Source organism: Lithobates pipiens, unplaced genomic scaffold (assembly GCF_037356315.1).
Source record: "Lithobates pipiens isolate NorthernLeopardFrog02 unplaced genomic scaffold, aLitPip1_a1.2 Scaffold_1, whole genome shotgun sequence".
Classification (NCBI taxonomy): domain Eukaryota; kingdom Metazoa; phylum Chordata; class Amphibia; order Anura; family Ranidae; genus Lithobates; species Lithobates pipiens.
Genome location: NW_027507685.1, coordinates 159,333,421 through 159,347,074, shown reverse-complemented (window position 1 = coordinate 159,347,074; position 13,654 = coordinate 159,333,421). Strand labels below are relative to the sequence as shown.

The following is a 13,654-nucleotide window of genomic DNA, read 5'->3' as shown; positions in this document are numbered from 1 at the left end:
GGGGACCAAAGGGAACACGCTGAGTGCAATGTATGAAGGAAAGCAGACAGTCCCAACTCCTGTTCCTTTATCCCACTGATGGCTACAACAGTTTTCCCATTTAGTATGGGGTCCTAGGGCACAATAACACATGTACACAGGTTAGCCTTTGCTTTAAATGTGTGCAACGGATTAAAAAAGGTCCTTTTTTTGTGTCAAACAGCTTACCAATGGCAGTGCAGGAAAACATCAGCAACGCATGTAAATGCACACGGAAAGGCATTTTATGTGCCTGTGACCCAAGTAGGGTGGATAAAAAACAGATTTTTTGATTTTTATAAAATGCTTTTGGAGTAAAAAAGATTTTTTAATTTTCTATTTAAGACCAATTAATAATTGAGTTTGGAGCTTGGTTATGTAGCATGAGGCTGTATATTCTGCAATATTTACATTCTTGGTAAACTCATGCAATGAATCCAAGCTCTTTAAGCTGAAATAACATGCACTGCATTGATGCATTCACCCAATGTCACGGTAACCATGAGATAAAACAAAGTTCAGGAATATTTCTTTCCTTGTAAATCTATGTACACTACAAACTGTATGATTGAATTGGTCCCGATATGGCCGTTTTACTAACTGGACATCTTATTATTCCAAATAGGAAACCTTCATTTTGTTTGCAAATATTAAAGATTCTACCTACCAGCAAGAATAAGTCCTTACATTTAAAGAGCACCTGTCATTTCAGATCCATCATGGAAGTGCCTGTTAGCGGGCATCCACTCACCTTATTGTGTCACTGCCACATCACCAACCGTCCCATTAAAGTGACACAGCGGGTGAGAGGAGGAGCCACTGAAGGACAGAGATGACAGTTGCTCTTTAACCTCCCTAGCGGTAATCCCAAGGCTGGCTGGGGCTGGGATTTCAGTACCATAAGCGGTAACCCCAAGCCAGACTTGGGATCGCATCGCTGGATACAGGGAGACTTACCTACCTTTTCTCCTGGATCCAGTGATGTCCTCCGCGCTGTGTGATCGAGCTGTCCTCCGCGCTGTGTGAACGAGCTGTCCTCCGCTCGATTCACACAGTGCCCGAGTGCTGCCGGGCTCCATTCCCTGCGACGTTACGGCGCACGGGAGCAGAGATCGGCGCCAAATTCAAAAAAGTAAAAACACACAAAACACTTACAGTACTGTATAAAAAAATTACACACCCCTTTTGTCCCTAGTGGTCTGTACAGTGCCCTGCATGCACTTTTATATTATAAATACTGTTTTTTATGGCTGGAATTTGGAGATTGTCCATAGCAACCAAAAAGTGTCCCTTTATGTCAAAAGTGATTTTAGATCAACTAGAAAACAGCGATAATAAGTTATAATCACTTGCAGAATTGAGCGATAGCGATTTGTGGGGAAATTCGTCATCAAACAGTAAATCTAATGACAGCGACAATTCTGCAAATGAGCAAATTTCAGTGTTTTAGGATTTGATTACATTATTGAATAATTTTTATTATTATTTATTATATTATAAATTTCATCATACCCGGGATGTCTGCTAGGCTCTGGTTTGAACAGATTTAAGAGAGTTATTCCTAAGAATTGCAGGACTACAATATAAAACGCCAATTTTCCATGCAAAATAATTGTACCGCTTTCAGCACCTAAAATCAGAACTAATCATACCTCCAGGGAGGTTAAAGATTATGATTTTGAATCAAATTGATTTAAATCAAACTTTTTTACTAGTGATTTAAATCAGGATTTAAATCAAATCCACCCTGGACCCAATTACTGAAATCAGGAGATGAACATGCCAGCCAAGCAACCTGCATTTTTCAAAAAGAGGCATCAGCCTCCACATCGTGTTTGTAAAGTGGTATCAAACTCAAAATGTCAAAAAAATAAATATAGAAATGAAAAAGGGCTGCCAGGCCGGGTTTTTAAGACAGAAGAGACTCTATTGGTCTATTTTGTCATAAAAGGTTCCACCTGCCTGTCAGCAGTAATGTACACTAAGCCATGCATGCGCAGCTTACAGTACAATTACGGCATGATGAAGGGACTCCCATGTACATGAACAGGAGTGAGATATCGCGGCCTGGCCAATCAAGCCGCCAAATCTGAAGGAAGACTGGGAAAACAGGGAGGCATCAGAGCACAAATAGTGCTGCCCTGGAGGGCATCCTTTGACAGGAAAGTCTGTCATAATGTGCTGGTATGTGGCATAAACCTGCACAGGGTCCTTTCTTTAAAAAACAAAAACAAAAAAACACAACAGGGTTTATTACCGCTTTAACAGGTTTCCTTTAAAGTGGTAGTAAACCTTCCATATAGCCAGCGAAGGGAGTATCCTCAGGTGATAAATGGAGATTAAACAAATCCCCCTACATGAGCTGTACCTGTCTGCCTGTGTATTGTCATATTGTGTACACATTGTAGAATGCTCCGGAAAAGACGCTGCAGCCAGAAATTTCGCACTGTGCATGCGCGATGTGTTCCAAACACTTGCGCCATACGTTCCAGAGGATTTGCGACAATGCAGTTCAGTGAAAGTCAGATAATGGTTTTCAGAAGCCACAAAATTTAGCTTTTCCGTTGCTGTGGGACCAGAAAAACCTGGTTTTCTCTGGCCATACACAACTCAGATTTCAGCTGATTAACGCCTGACCTATGGGAGACCCCAACGCCACATGGCTTGACAAATGACTGAGAGATTAAACGAGACGAGAAGAAAATAGTCGATCGTCTGCTGTCACTGTTCAGGTGTTGACAAGCTGCAGGTTCTGGCTATAAATATTAGGCATTGGGAGATTTGTCCATCCACTGTTTAGAATATATTTGAGGAATATATAGATTTATCTTTTACAACCAATATAGCTAAATGAGAGAAATCTTTACGTGTATGGACAAGCTTTAGGATCCCCACTAAAACCAGCAAAAAGAATAGAGCCACATTGGACACAACACATCGACATCTGTTGGCTGCAGGACAAATAATAAAACGTAACCGATTGCTGTCCCCAACAAAAGTATTGTTCATTAGTGCTGAGATTTCACCCACAGACCCTGTAACTGGGAACACATACAGTTGTCGGGGGGTTGGAGAGAACACATACAATCGTTGGGGAGAACACATACAATCGTCAGGGGGTTAGAGAGAACACATACAATCGTCGGGGGGTTGGAGAGAACACATACAATCGTCGGGGGGTTGGAGAGAACACATACAACCGTCGGGGGGTTGGAGAGAACACATACAATCGTCGGGGGGTTGGAGAGAACACATACAATCGTCGGGGGGTTGGAGAGAACACATACAATCGTCGGGGGGTTGGAGAGAACACATACAATCGTCGGGGGGTTGGAGAGAACACATACAATCGTCGGGGGGTTGGAGAGAACACATAGAATCGTTGGGGGGTTGGAGAGAACACATACAATCGTCGGGGGGTTGGAGAGAACACATACAATCGTCGGGGGGTTGGAGAGAACACATACAATCGTCGGGGGGGGGTTGGAGAGAACACATACAATCGTCGGGGGGTTGGAGAGAACACATACAATCGTCGGGGGGGTTGGAGAGAACACATACAATCGTCGGGGGGTTGGAGAGAACACATACAATCGTCGGGGGGTTGGAGAGAACACATACAATCGTCGGGGGGTTGGAGAGAACACATAGAATCGTTGGGGGGTTGGAGAGAACACATACAATCGTTGAGGGGTTGTAGAGAACACATACAATCGTCGGGGGGTTGGAGAGAACACATACAATCGTTGAGGGGTTGTAGAGAACACATACAATTGTCAGGGGGGGGGTTGGAGAGAACACATACAATGGTTGGGGAGAACACATACAATGGTTGGGGGGTTGGAGAGAACACATACAATGGTTGGGGGGTTGGAGAGAACACATACAATGGTTGGGGGGTTGGAGAGAACACATACAATGGTTGGGGGGTTGGAGAGAACACATACAATGGTTGGGGGGTTGGAGAGAACACATACAATCGTTGGGGGGTTGGAGAGAACACATACAATCGTTGGGGAGAACACATACAATCGTTGGGGGGTTGGAGAGAACACATACAATTGTCAGGGGGGGGGGTTGGAGAGAACACATACAATCGTTGGGGAGAACACATACAATGGTTGGGGGGTTGGAGAGAACACATACAATGGTTGGGGGGTTGGAGAGAACACATACAATGGTTGGTGGGTTGGAGAGAACACATACAATCGTTGGGGGGTTGGAGAGAACACATACAATCGTTGGGGAGAACACATACAATCGTTGGGGGGTTGGAGAGAACACATACAATCGTCAGGGGGGGGGTTGGAGAGAACACATACAATCGTTGGGGGGTTGGAGAGAACACATACAATCGTTGGGGGGTTGGAAAGAACACATACAATCGTCAGAGGGGGGGGGGGGGGTTGGAGAGAACACATACAATCGTCGGGGGTTGAAGAGAACACATACAATCATCGGGGGGGGGGGGGGGGGTTGGAGAGAACACATACAATCGTTGGGGGGTTGGAGAGAACACATACAATCGTTGGGGGGTTGGAAAGAACACATACAATCGTCAGGGGGGGGGGGGGGTTGAAGAGAACACATACAATCATCGGGGGGGGGGGGGGGGTTGGAGAGAACACATACAATCGTTGGGGGGTTGGAGAGAACACATACAATCGTTGGGGGGTTGGAGAGAACACATACAATCGTTGGGGGGTTGGAGAGAACACATACAATCGTCGGGGGTTGGAGAGAACACATACAATCGTCGGGGGGGGGGGGGGGTTGGACAGAACACATACAATCATTGGGGGGTTGGAGAACACAGATGCTGTGCAGAGGGCAGAGAGAGGAAATACATAAGTGAGTGGGACTTACCTATGCGTTTGCTTCTGCACATAAGCTCGGAGGGATGGGATGCCTTAAACATTTTTTTTTCTTATTTTACTTTTTTTATTTTATTTTACACTGTCCTTTTAAAAAACAATTTTGATCACTTTTATTTCTATTACAAAGAAACATCCTCTCCCGCTGTGGGGACCACTTATATATACAGTGGGCGGTCCAGAAGTGGTGTATTTCCACTTCTGTAGCCAAACTGTGATAACACCTACATTATATGGGTACACGTTCCCATTCACACAGCATAACTTAAATACATATTTTTAAAAATACTGCTTATCTCAATTCCCTAAAAATTCTACCTCGCTTTCTCTTTCTATGTAACATTAGGGTGGGGGCTGAGGAGGTATTACTGCCATAATGAACACTGTCTGTGTTATGATGGCAGATCTCATCATCAGTTGTAAACGAGATTTGCCCACTGTCCTAACAAATGTAGATGACAAGATGTGTTGCTGTCATACATGTATAAGCAATGACAGCAGTATATGGCATCAATACTATCATTTCCATTGCATACTTAGAACACTGAACTGTATACATGCTCTGTCACCTGTTTTAGTGACAATCACACTTCTTATTTCTTGTATGGGACAGGAAGGGAAAAAGACAGAAATAAAAAATCATTACAAACATACCTCCCAATATTTTGGGAGGGACACCTTACTAGTAAATGTATGTAGACATAGGGCACGCCCCCTGCCACATCCTCTTAAAGGAGAATTAACCCTAAAAAAAATAAAAAAGACAGTCGGGAGCTATGTTACAAATGAAGAGCTCAGTATGTAGATGGTACATTGCATCCTAATGCACTTTTACAACAAAACACTGTCTCTCAGTTTGCCCCTCGAATTGCACTTTATAATGCTCAGAATAGCTTGTAAACCTATATAAAGAAACCACTAAAAAACGTGCATGCTCTTTGAATGGGAACGTATGGGGGGGGGGGGGGGGGGTTGCAAAGGAGGAAATGCGCTTTAAAACTTTCTCTTCTCTATGGAAACCTAAAAAAAGAAAGTCGGGCTATATATATATATATGTTGTATACTGGAACATTAATGTTTCATTTTTGTTTTTTCACACCAAGCATTTTTTAAGATATGGAATATTCCAAGGAGCGTGCAGTATGTTGTGTATGGAAACACAGTACATCCCAAAAAGGGCTTCCCAGATCACGGGGGTTATTTACTAAAGGCAAATCCACTTTGCACTACAAGTGCACCTGGAAGTGCAGGCACTCTAATCTAAGGGGTGGATCTGAAATGAGGGGAAGCTCTGCTGATTTTATCATCCAATCATGTGCAAGCTAAAATGCTGTTTTTTATTTTTCTTTCACGTCCCCCTCGGATCTACAGAGACTTTACTTCCAAGTGCAAAGTGGATTTTCCTTTAGTACATAACCCCCATGGGCAAAAGTGACTGGGTGGACTGTGTGCCATCAGTCATCAAGATTTGAAATCCAATTTTGTCCGGAGTCTAAAGCCCCATACACACAGATTTTCTGCAGATATTTTTTCCTTCAGATTTACCAAAACCATGTAATATAAGGTCCAACCTTAGGAGTTTCAATGTGCATGCAATCAGGCAGGCCCTTGCACTACATGGTTTTGGTAAATCTGAAGACAAAAATCAGCAGAACATCTGATAGTGTGTATGGGGCTTTAGGCCCCTTTCACACGGGGCAGATCAGTAAAGATCCGCCCCGTGATGATCCGCTCGCTCAGCGGGGATCGCTCCGTTGTCCCCGCTGAGCCGGCTGCGGACAGGGCGGTCTCCGCACACTGTGCAGGGACCGCCCTGTCAGCTCTCCGCTCTCCTCTATGGGGATCGGATGCGCACGGTCTGTCTGTCCGTGTTCATCCGATCTGCAGACGGATCGGATAGAAAAATACGATTTTCCTCCGTCTGCAGAATCGGACAGTAGCGGAGGCAGACGAAATCGGGTGTCTGTGGATGTTCATCCGCAGACACCCGCTATCCCATAGGGATGAATGTATGCCCGTATTTCATCCGCAAACGGATGGATGAAATACAGACATATCGTCCGCATGTGTGAAAGGGGCCTTAGGCTGGCCATACATTAAAGGAAGGTTGTACAAGAAAATTGTATAGATTTACCAAAGCCATATAATACAAGATCAAACCTAAACACTTTCAATTTGTATGCAATCAGACAGGCCCTTCTACTACATAGTTGAAGGTCAATCAAAAGAAAATTGAGTAAGAAAATTGTATGGTGTATGGCCAGCTTAACTTTAAAGTGAAAGCAAAGGGCTGTGAACACAACATGAAGCAGAGAGAAGGAAACAGGTGAAAGAACGGACAACACTATGCGCGGTCCAAGTCCAAGAAGAGCGGTCATGGGTTTAGCGCGGCCGTGGGGGATAGAGCGGCCGTGGGGGATAGAGCGGCCGTGGGGGATGGCGCGGCCGTGGGTTTAGCGCAAGGTGACGACAGGTAAAGACAGTAAACAATGATCAGGTAACAGGTGAGCTGAGGTCTACAGATAATAGACAATATCAGAAAGAATCAGATAGGGGAAGAACATTGGGAAATGAAGACAGGGTAGGGAAATACAGAGACTGATCACAAAAAGTACATAGAAGGTCAAACACTGCGGACCGAGGTCCGGATCACACTGTACCGTGAAAGGCGGCGCAGGAAAAGCCACAGGTAATAACAGCTGCACTGACAGCTATTGAGCAGAGCGAGAATCCCCACCATAGTGCCTCCATGTGAGCGCAAGACTTGTGCCGTGGGCTCTGCCGGCTCTTCCTGTTCTCCAGCCCTGCCCAGCTTTCCCCTCCTGCTGCCTGTCACATTGCCACCAGCAGAGACCTGCATCTCCTAGTGAAAGCTGCACCCGCAGACAGTCTGGGGCGGGGGAGGGGAGTGCACCTGCCCAAAATACTCTGTGCAAGCATGCAGAGCCCTGGAACTTCAAGGCCTAAAAGGGGCCTGACACTGACAGAGGCAAGTTGTCACGGAGCTTCACCGGCTACAATGGAAGAATACACTACACTGCAAATATTTTAACAAATGTCCCGGGATGCTTGAATACTCAACTGGAATACTTAAAGGGGGCATTGCATGGAAAAGCAAGGAAAGAATAAACAGCAAAAAACGCTTAGCGATACCTTAACCCTTTCCCACCCAGGCCAATTCTGACATTTCTCTCCTACATGTAAAAATCATCATTTTTTTGCTAGAAAATTACATAGAACCCCCAAACATTATTTTTTTTTTTAGCAAAGACCCTGGAGAATACAATGGTGGTCGTTGCAACTTTTTACCTCACGTGGTATTTGCATAGCAATTTTCTAACGCATTTTTTTTTGGGAAAAAAAAAAAAAAAAAGAGCAAACACTAGTAAAGTTATCTCAATTTTTTTGCATAATGAAAAAGATGAAGTAAGTAGTAGTAAATAGATAACCAACATGTCACGCTTCAAAATTGCACACGCTTGTGGAATGGCACCAAACTTTGGTACTTAAAAATCTCCATAGGCGACACTTTAAACATTTTTACAGGTTACACGCTTTGAGTTAGAAGAGGTCTAGGGCTAGAATTATTGCTCTCGCTCTAACGTTCGCAGCGATAACTCACGTGTTATTTTAACCAGTTTTCATATGTGGGCGGGACTTGTTGTTAATTGTTAATTTAACTTAACTTTTTTTATTTGACACTTTAAAAAAAAAAATAAATGTATTTGATCACTTTTATTCCTATTACAAGGAATGTATCCCTTGTAATAGGAATATTGCATGATCGGTCCTCTTTACAGGGAGATACGGGGTCAATAAGATCCCTCATCTCACCTCTAGGCTGGGAAGCCTGAAATAAAAAAAACTATCTTGGCTTCCCAGCCAAGGCGGCGGCGTTTGTTTGAATGCAGAGGCCGGGAGTGACGTCATAACATCGTGCCCACCCTCCGAACAATCAGAGACGCCAGCGACCATCTGGTCCGCCGGAAATCACTATGGTAAACATCCGGGGCTGGCTGACCCGTTCTCAGACTCACCGATGAGTCAGTACAAGCACTGGAAGGAGGCGGGGGGGGGGGGGGGGGGCGTCGCTCTTGCCACCCATAAGAACGATCAAGCGGTGGAACAGCCGATATGATGGTTCCTATGGTGTAGGATATCACTGTCTGAAAAAGCCCATATCTGAATGATGCCTGTAGCTGCACCCATCATTCAGATATACCAGCACAAAGTTAAGGACGTTGTATGACGTACGGCAAGCCGGAAGAGGTTAAAATAAAAAACAAAAAGGAAAAATAAACAAGCTACTTTAGAACCTGTCTCCTAGCCTTGGTAAGGGTGATGCCATGCACCGCAGCCTTCTGGGAACTCTGAGGAGTGTCTCCCAGGACCTCCTGCTCTCTTAGCCCCCTCATAATGCCATGCTCGGATGCAAGACTTCACCAGAGCCTCCACAGTCCTCTGGAACTCCCTACCCCAATCTCTTATCTCCTACTATGTCTGCCCTTAGAGGATCCCTGAAATTTCATCTCTTCAGGAAAGCCTGTTTTGCCTCTACCCAATTTCTTTTTGTATCTACTCACCACCAGTGGTGGCTGGACATCCCGACGCGTCCCCCCCCCCCCCCCCGGTTAGCCGGCCCCACACTTGCCCCATCTAGGTCATGGGCAGCTTCAGCTCCTTCCTGCATCACCTCCGTCTCTGGCTGCACGGCGGCTTCCTTTGCCAGTACGATCACTTCTCCTCTCGGGCAATCGGGTCTCAGGACCCGCTTTGTGATTGGCAGGGAGGAGAATCAGGAAGACAATAGCAAATATTTCGCTATCGTCACACAACTGGGTGGGCTAGGACACCCCAAATACACTATTTTTGAAGCCAATTAGAGCCTCCGACTTTAATCCTGTGCTTCTAAAAAAAAAAAAAAAAAAAAAAACCCCCATTGGAATCCATGCGTCCTGCGCCCTGCATGCAGATTAGGGGCCGGGGCGGGCCACCACTGCTCACCAGTCATTACCGTCTGTTTCACTTGACCCTCTCTGTTAGATTGTAAGCTCTCAGGAGCAGGGTCCTCCCAACCCACTTGTATTGAAGTGTACTGTAAATGTATGGTCTCCCTTTATAATGACAAGCATTATGCAAACGGCACTATAGAAATCCTGTATAATATTAATAATCTTCTCTGCAAGAGTCGTGATTATCCTGGAGGCCGTGATGCCATTCTTTCCAAGGCAAAGTGGCCAGAAGCGGAGTTCTAAAGTATGTTTTTTTTTAACAGTTTTTTTTTTTTTTTTTTAAGGTGTTAGTTACCAGTTTTACATAGGGGTGCGAGTAATTGTTTTTTTTTTTTTTTTTTGCTTAGTCCTCAACTACAGGGAGCATATTAATGCATATGCCAGTGCGAGGCTGTGGTTATCCACACGGGGACACGTGGGTGTGCCACAGATGTAGATTGGGACGCAGTGGATGAACGGGCACAGCTGATGTGTGTGGGTGCGTGCCCCAAAAACTCACAGTGCATTGGGGACCATGCACCTGCACAGATGTCAAACTGACTGCACCCTGACAATAGAACTGCATGCATGGAACACATCCCTATGTGGGTAAACATGGCCTTGCACAGGCGTACACATTGATACTCCCCATGTGAATGGGGTCTTAGGGTTGGGGGATTGTACAAAGGGAGTCCACATTGAACAGATATTATCACCTTGCTTAATCTGGCTATACAGAATTTTGTTAGTGAATTTCATTAATTTCAAAATCTATTAGTGTGTGGTCAGCTTTATACTATGCAAAGTGATTGTGTCTCTGGAAACTCCTCCTTCTGACCACTATACTCTCACCTTAACTCCTTCAGCCCCGGAAGGATTTATCCCCTTCCTGACCAGGCCATTTTTTGCGATATGGCACTGCGCCGCTTTAACTGACAATTGCGCGGCCGTGTGACGTCGTACCCAAATAAAATGTTTTATTCCCCACAAATAGAGCTTTCTTTTGGTGGTATTTGATCACTTCTGCAGTTTTTATTTTTTGCGCTATAAACAAAAGAAGAGCGACAATTTAAATAAATAAAAAATATATATTTTTTTTATTTTTGGCTATAATAAATATCCCCAAATTAAAGTGGTTGTAAACCCTTACAAACCACATTGACCTACATGTAAGCCTAGATTAAGGCTTACCTGCAGGTCCAAGAAATATCTCCTAAACCTACACGGTTTAGGAGATATTTACTAAAAGAGAGTCACAGCTGTCTACGGCGCATGCGCCGTAGACATCTGCGCCCAGGCACACTATCGCCGTTAGCAGCATGCCGCCGCTAACGCCGATATGTCATCACTGCTCCGGCACTGTGAGTGGTCGGAGCAGCGATACCCTGAAGAAGATGGACGCTTCGTGGTACACGGGACAGCGGTGACTTCTCTGGCTCCTGGGTCAGGTAAGTGACACATAATGGACTACTATGCGATGCATAGTAGCCCATTATGCTTTACCTTTGCAGGGAGACAAAGAGGAAGTAAACTCATCAGGGTTTACTTCCTCTTTAAAAAAAAAAAAAAAAAAAAAAAAAAAATATTAATTTCTTCATCAGTTTAGGCCGATATGTATTCTTCTACATATTTTTGATAAAAAAAAAATAAATAAAAAATAAATATCAAAAAATAAAAAATTTGCAATAAGCGTTTATTGATTGGTTTGCACAAAAGTTATAGCGTCTACAAAATGGGGGATAGATTTATGGCATTTATTTTTATACTAGTAATGGCGGCACATTTTGATGTGACATCAGACCAGTAATAGCGGGGAAATCTGATGGGTACACTGGGGTTACCTCACTTTGGAGGGATTTCCCCTCACTTCCTGCTTTGGCTATATGGAAAGTAAGGTGAAATCTCCCCAATAGGACAAAAAATAAAATAAATAAAAACTGACGGTGGTTATAACCCTCCCTTATTCTAGTCTAGCCTTCTCCAAACTGTCGCCCTTTCCTTGCCTTTATCCAGCCCTTGGGGCACTATTCATCCACTGACACCAACAATGGGGCACTATTCCTCCCACCGACACCAACAATGGGGCACTATTCCTCCCATTGACAACAACGGGCACTATTCCTCCCACTGACATCGGGGCACTATTACTCCCACCGACAACGGGGCACTATTCCTCCCACTGACACCAACAACGGGGCACTATTCCTCCCACTGACACCAACAACGGGGCACTATTCCTCCCACTGACACCAACAACGGGGCACTATTCCTCCCACTGACACCAACAACGGGGCACTACTCCTCCCACTGACACCAACAACGGGGCACTATTCCTCCCACTGACACCAACAACGGGGCACTATTCCTCCCACTGACACCAACAACGGGGCACTATTCCTCCCACTGACACCAACAACGGGGCACTATTCCTCCCACTGACACCAACAACAGGGCACTATTCCTCCCACTGACACCAACAACGGGGCACTATTCCTCCCACTGACACCAACAACGGGGCACTATTCCTCCCACTATCACCAACGGGGCACTATTCCTCCCACTGACACCAACAATGGGCACTATTCCTCCAACTGACACCAACAATGGGCACTATTCCTCCAACTGACACCAACAATGGGCACTATTCCTCCAACTGACACCAACAATGGGCACTATTCCTCCAACTGACACCAACAATGGGCACTATTCCTCCAACTGACACCAACAATGGGCACTATTCCTCCAACTGACACCAACAAGGGGGCACTATTCCTCCAACTGAAACCAACAATGGGGCACTATTCCTCCCACTGACACCAACAATGGGGCACTATTCCTCCCACTGATACCAACAATGGGGCACTATTCCTCCCACTGACACCAACGGGACACTATTCCTCCCATTGACACCAACGGGACACTATTCCTCCCATTGACACAACGGGGCACTATTCATCCACTGACACCAACAATGGGGCACTATTCCTCCCACTGGCACCAACAATGGGGCACTATTCCTCCCACTGACACCAACAATGGGGCACTATTCATCCACTGACACCAACAATGGGGCACTAGCACTATTCCTCCCATTGACAACAATGGGGCACTATTCCTCCCACTGACACCAATGGGGCACTATTCCTCTCACTGACACCAACAATGGGGCACTATTCCTCCCATTGACACCAACAATGGGGCACTATTCCTCCCATTGACACCAACAATGGGGCACTATTCCTCCCACTGACACCAACGGGACACTATTCCTCCCATTGACACCAATGGGACACTGTTCCTCCCATTGACACAACGGGGCACTATTCATCCACTGACACCAACAATGGGGCACTATTCCTCCCACTGACACCAACAATGGGGCACTATTCATCCACTGACACCAACAATGGGGCACTATTCATCCACTGACACCAACAATGGGGCACGATTCATCCACTGACACCAACAATGGGGCACTAGCACTATTCCTCCCATTGACACCAACAATGGGACACTATTCCTCCCATTGACAACAATGGGGCACAATTCCTCCCACTGACACCAACAATGAGGCTAATTACTTAATAATTTTGAATTTCTCAAGACTTATTTGAGACTGTACATTTCTGTAGGTTCTCAATAAATGTGGTACACAGGAAACGCTGCGATCCGTGCACGTTTGCCACACCACATTCCAATTGCACTGCCCTATCGATCTGCTGCAGGTGTAAATACACCCGAAAAGCAAGTCATGAATGCAGTGCATCTGTC

The 13,654-nt window shown here is 45.3% G+C and overlaps 1 protein-coding gene across 4 annotated transcripts in view; it reads right to left on the bottom strand.

Moving 5' to 3' along the window:
• Positions 1-13,654, bottom strand: part of IQSEC2 (IQ motif and Sec7 domain ArfGEF 2) — a 391,434-nt gene that overhangs the window by 89,842 nt on the left and 287,938 nt on the right. Inside the window, exon 1 of one of the 4 annotated variants that reach the window (XM_077478819.1) lies at positions 7,553-7,715. The exons of the other annotated variants lie outside the window; for them this stretch is intronic. Coding sequence (XP_077334945.1) covers positions 7,553-7,632 — 80 coding nt within the window. The 5' untranslated portion in view covers positions 7,633-7,715. Of the gene's footprint in view, positions 1-7,552; positions 7,716-13,654 lie in introns of those variants that run through there. 4 annotated transcript variants of the gene reach the window in all.